Here is a 6,312-nt window from a genome sequence, read left to right as displayed (position 1 = left end):
AACTTCCCTATTTTTCTCTAAATGGAATTACGTGATACAAAATAAACGAGTAAATAGGATTTAGACAAAATAGTTGATTCATTGTAGTGACATATTCTAAAAATTTTTATAAAATCACAAAGGTCAACAGATTTCACACGCGACTTGATTTTTTATTATTTCCGCTTTATTATTTTAATTATTTATTAAAATTATTGATTGGATATATTGGTTGATATGGGAAGCCGGCTACCGAGAAAAAATATTAATTTATCAAACAAACAAATATTTTTTACTATTTATTCAATATACCGATATATGTTATCTCTGTTATTAGCTTTATAATATTAACGAATTTGCGCAATAGTTGATTTTTATTATTCAATTTATAATCTTGAAAGACAAGCAATACCATAGAAGAAGAAAACATATCGAATAAAACTTCTATTCAAAGCTAGTCGCAAATTGATAAGTTGATTGACGAGATAATTTAGTAAAATAGAGTGAACAGAAGTGAAACGTTGTAAATATCTAATAACTGAAAGGAAAAAAAACTCCTGCAATTGTCGCCTTTTACGACATGGAAGCTGGAACCCAGTAGATCTATTCTTGGTTCATTTTTTCCGCAGGATTCCACACGGCATCTAGGCTGGTACTGTCGGGAGAAAGATAATAGGTACTATCAATCTCCTAGTGGACCCCAGCCCCTGCGCTTGTTGTTCTTCCGACTTCACTTTAAAAACAATGCTTTTGTGTCTGTAAACCGTTTGTCCATGTGTCATATACTCAGCTAATCGAGCCGAGCAATGTCTATGTGTGTGTGTGTGTGTATGTGTCAAATAATCTCACTAGGTTTTCTCGGAGATGGCTGAACCGATTTAGACAAACCTAGAATCAAATGAAAGGTCTCGTGGTCCCATACGGAATTCTTGAATTTCATCCGGATCCGACTTCCGTTTCCGCAGTTATAGGGTAAAGTGTGTTCAATATTGTACACCGTCACTTAAACTGGCGGAAAAAAAACCGTAAAAATGTTATAAACTGGACTCTAAACCGTTATTCCCAATCTGAGGGTCAATTGAAAGGTCTTATGGTCGTACCAAAAATTACTGCATATTTTCGGATACAACAAACATTTAAATCGTAATTTAGAATGCGTACTAGTAAAGTTTGTATGTCATGTTAGTTGGTGGCCGTTAGAACCGACTTTGATTATACCGGTTTTCGGGTTCCGGTGCCGGAAGTGCATATAATAGTGAACCCACTTCGTTGGATGACCTACGCAATCAAAGCACTGTATGTTATGCACAAACAATCTCTTGGTTTTTTTTCAAAAATATGTACATGAGAAAGGCATCATTACACCACTAGGTGGATTAAAACAGGTTTTTTATCGGCGATGACTGAGCTGCCGGCGTGTGCATGCATTGGAATGCCGGATCCGGCATAAAATCCATTTGGTTGCCACTGATACTCCTCGCCGAGTTTTTCGTACCGCCGGCACCAGCAAGTTTGAATCGATAATTTTCGACTGTTTGAAATGTACTGAGATGTGTTTCAAAGTATTAAAATAAAAACTGAAAGAGGGAACAATTAGCACAGACTAACAGACATGACAGTATGAGTAAATTCTTATGAAAATAATTTTTCGTGATGCACTAGTTCCATCTATATTGTACTGCGCGAACTATTTACTATCTGTACACCCCTTGTGTTATGTAAAAGTTTTTTTTACTAGTTGGTTTCCCCTCGTTTGTCAACACCGATCAGCTGCTTGCAGGGATGCCTGATTTCATCAAAATATTGGAAAATGAATCGTCACTATAAATTATTGGAATACGTTGATAATATATTTAACTTTTTCGCGATGTTTTAAGGTAACCATTTATTTGACTCAACGTTGTTCATCTAGACTATTATTTATTGTGTTGGTAGTTTTCACCCGAAATTAAGTGACGGCAGACCAGAAGCAAGTAAATATTGTAACAAAACGGGTTCGATTTTGTATTGCGTAAGAGGATGAGAAGTAGGCACAATTATGTATTTAGTTTTGGCAATATGTATCCTGCATGAAATTCGCATGGAAGTATACAAATCAATACATTACAGGTAATTCTGTATGAATGGCAACTCTGTTGGTAAATGAAAAAAATAAACACAGTCTAGATGACAGACAGGATGTTTTTGATAAGGTAACGTGGCGCCATCATGACACATGTGAGTACTGTCCCGAATAAAGGAATATTCGAAATGACCGTTAAAATGATTGAAGAATCTAATTTGAGTGTCCTGTCTGTTAGTCTGTGCAATTAGTTCATGCATGTTTTGTAACTGATATTTCAGTTATCATGACTGATTTATCTTTCATCCATCTTGAACCAATTCGAATGTTTACATGAACCTCATTTGAAAACTGCTCTCTCATTCAATTGTAAGAAATATTTTATTTCAAGAGATCAGCTGACGGTGGTTGTTAATCTGAGCTTCGATTGGATGAGAAACGAATGAAGAACTGAATACTACCCGGTCTGTATGTCAGCGTGTGTGTTAGAATGTGAAGTTTACTGCAGTAGAGTAATTCTCAATGTGTGTCACATTCGGTTTTAAATTGAATTGAATTAAGTTTTACAGCACTCGTTCTCATACCTTATTACACATCACAGGATCGAACGAGTTCCAAGTACTGAATAACAGAAGCCGACACGAGCTGCCTCAATGGGTCGAAAATTTCAAAGACTTGTTTTTTTCTGGGATTGTTTGCATATTTTTCGTGAAATATCTCAACATATCTCAACAAGTACATCCTCAAATGGTACTGGAAAACATGGTGCGTTTTTATAAGACGCAGGTACACAATAGCTTCGTAACCATGGTTCATCCATCCCCCATGTTCCCCTAATTTGGCTCTCTTGATATCTTATCTGTTCCCAATCCTCAAAAGATGGCTCATCAATGAAAAGTTCTAGAAAATTTCATTTCGGACGGTATCAAAAAGTAGAACAATTGCTAGAATAAGTGTATCGAGCCAAAACTATTTTGAATAAAACTTTAATAAAATAAACATTTTTTTCTTTTCCTTTGAAGTTGCTCACGTGCTGCGACCTTCTTAATGATAGAAACTACAATCTGTCAAGTAAAAGCGTAGCGGCGATTATTCTCAGCCAGTAAGTAATAGGCATTTAAATTTTGTTTTCCTATGTAGTTAGTACTTATACCAATTTCGCAATGCGATTAGTAAGATGTGTGATTCCTTAGCGTTTTTGAATATATTCCTAGAGTTTCAGCTTGCCCTTCATAATCGTCTAGATTTTTTCTATTGGAAGAAGTTCTGGCGAGTTTGACGGATTTGCCCCGTCAAGTACAAAAGCACTATCGTTGGCTTCGTACCACTCCTTCAAAAGTATCACTTTTGTGGGATCAGAGGGTCTTCTTCTTCATATATTTGGCCGTCGATGATGACGATCGTTGTGTACAGCTTGCTAAATTTACCACACCCACAGATCGCCTACCACAACAAGTACTTTTTGATTAATTTGTCGACCTTTTTCTCAAGGAACTTCACCGGACTGTGCATGTGGAACTTGCTGACGAAAAACTTGAGGCTAGGAATCTGCTTGACATGTGGTTTTATGTATGTCTCGTTGTCCATGTCGTTATTCTGTTTATCGATTCTGTTGAGAAAACGTTAAGCGGCCCACAGTGAAGCCTGCGTGACAGATTACACTTGAAGTTAGGATATTCTTCAATGATTTTACCGCACGTGACACGTTCGAATTGTCGATTCCCAATTGTGTCGTAATCAGCTAGTTGGACTTACCTTGATTTTCCACGAAAACGTCTATATTTTTTTTCGAAGAAACTTTCTGCTTGATAGCCATTTTGATAACCACTTGATATATTGAGACGAAATTTTGTACATGTAACATTACACTCTTAACTAGTTTTACCTAAACCTCAATTTTTGCCAAAGTAATAAAAAGTTATACACAAAAGTAAGTGCTGCACTTTTTCAAGTACAGTCTTATATTCAGATACTTGTTCGTTTAATTATTTCGAGTAGTCTTAGCATTGCATAGAATTTTTAACAAACAAATGAGTGCAAATGAGAACTTGGAATTGTTTACTTCCTTCAACGTGGCGTAAATAACGAACTTGCTGTTGTCTTAAACGTATGGAATACTAATCGAAGAACAAAACGAATAAACAAAGACCCAATTTGCGCTTACATTTTCAAAGAGTCGTGCTGTTAATGGGCACTTGTCTTGCATAATTGTGCAAAAATGAGATCTTGAGGCGATTAGTTTATCCAGTACGTATAATTAGATGTTCCACCCAGCAGCAGGAGACGAGCTTGTTTTTCTCATGGTATCTTGATTCTGAATTTCATCTCATTAGCAGATATAAACATAACATCCATTTTTAACACATTCAGATTCGCGATATCATCACTGATTCTACGATACTTCCCAGACAAATCGAATTAAAATGCTGAGTTGCTTCGCCGAAGCTTCCCTCTGTTGGAATTATCTTTAGGCCTTAGTGAGAGCATTAAATAATAATGGTCCAAAATAACAGAAGCAAAATGTAATCTCTCGTTAGGATGGGACAACAAGCTGCTTTAATTATTTTGATTTTTGCATGACACAATTGTGATGTGCTTTTTTTATCGCTTTTTATGGACGAGCATCTGCTACTTTCGAGTTTCGTTCGAGATCTCTATCAATCTGTTGGATTCTAAAAATAATCGTTCTGATGCTTTCTTCTAACGTGTTTATAAAAAATGGTAAAAATTAAAATATTTATAATTAGAATATTATGAACTTATGGCATTGGTATATTGCAGCTAATTGTGTTGTATCTCAATCATAAGGCATGCTAAAAATGTTTCCTGTCTCATTTGAGACGCACCGTTTTGGATATTCGATTGTTTATATAATTTTTTTTGCTTTCTAGGGATTTCTTTCGAATTTTTTCAGCCATTTCCGTTGAAAATAAATTGCTCGATTTATTCTAAACATTGGTTTTATTTATCGAACGAACTTTTTGAGTAATGTTCTCTATGTTAATGTATCCTGCATTCTTACCGTATCTAACTCTTTTAGGCGGAACGGAACTACTCTCCACCTCAGTCGTGTTCATTCGAAGAATATTCCGTACTGATTCGTTTGGCTTCGCAATCGTGTTATTTAGAAAATGTGGAATGAGCATCGAAGAAACGTAGCGTGGCTTGGACAAATTGGTCGTCGGTCCACTCGGACTAACCCGCACCATGGAATGAACTTTCGGTGAGATTGGCGGATAAAGCAACTGTCCCGGCACCGGTTCCTGACTGTAGAATCGACTGTTATGAGACATTCTGTAATTTTCCTCATCGGAATATACGGCTCTTTCGTGCTGGAATGCTGGTAGCTGCTGTTGTATCTGTTTCTGGGTACGGGAGTGGCTTCTAGCATTATTGTTCTGGTTATAACTTTTCGGCAGCGGCAAAAGTCCTTTCCTCATGAAAACTTGCAATAAATATCTTTCCAACATACTCTCCATAATTTCTTCAGAATCTTCTAACGCAACATCGTTCCTCCGGATGATGGTTCTTATTCTTGGCGTTCTGGAATAGCGCTGCTTGGATGGGCATTTACAACCAACTCGTCTGCCGTGACTGAAATTCTCGCTTAGCGGTATCGTTGAGTACTCGTAACCGTTTTTCCAAAATTGTTTCTTTGGCGCAATTTCCGTCGCTTCTTTCGGCACACTGAAATCAACCGAGCAATTAAACTATTCAATGATATTCACGATGAGATAATATCTGTCACCTTTTTGCCCGAAGAGCAACGAAACATCCTATCGCCAGTATGAACAAGCTTTTCCACATTTTGCACTTGCAACACTCCGCGCGTCTAAGAGACTATAATTATTACCATAAACCTGAACTAGCAGACCATCCTCGATCACTGCCCTTTCACGTATGAATGAACCAGCGAACAAATCGGCAAAGCTGTTTTAACTATACGTTCCCATGCAGAAGAGCCACTTGAATAGCGCATCGTTTAGCTCAGTTTGGACCGCCAACTAATGTGTGTGGCTACACGTAGATAGATATATCTCGTTCAGACCTTATAATATTTGATGTGCGGCAAAGCATACGGAAAAAATGCCGAATAATGGCCAAAAATTGGAATGTAAACCTGCTGGACGATGTTGGACGGTTCTCGCATTTAAAAACGAGCCCACGTATTGCCGGGAATGTTCTTAGTTGAAATCTAAGTTTTTGCGCAATTGAAATGCGATGTGTTGAATGAAAATATAAACTGAATGGCGTGATGAATTCGGGAAATA

The 6,312-nt window shown here is 37.1% G+C and overlaps 1 protein-coding gene across 1 annotated transcript; it reads right to left on the bottom strand.

Moving 5' to 3' along the window:
• Positions 1–4,989: 4,989 nt before the first annotated feature.
• On the bottom strand, positions 4,990–5,956 carry LOC131429089 (uncharacterized). Its single transcript, XM_058593138.1, has 2 exons — positions 5,790–5,956; positions 4,990–5,728 (listed from the first exon to the last, which is right to left on the bottom strand). Exons 1-2 carry the CDS (start codon positions 5,846–5,848, stop codon positions 4,990–4,992), a joined length of 798 nt encoding a protein of 265 aa, XP_058449121.1. The 5' UTR covers positions 5,849–5,956.
• Positions 5,957–6,312: the final 356 nt, after the last annotated feature.

The sequence above is a fragment of the Malaya genurostris genome, chromosome 2, assembly GCF_030247185.1.
Source record: "Malaya genurostris strain Urasoe2022 chromosome 2, Malgen_1.1, whole genome shotgun sequence".
Taxonomy (NCBI): domain Eukaryota; kingdom Metazoa; phylum Arthropoda; class Insecta; order Diptera; family Culicidae; genus Malaya; species Malaya genurostris.
Note: the sequence above shows the minus strand (reverse complement) of the source record. Positions and strands in the feature narration are given on the sequence as shown.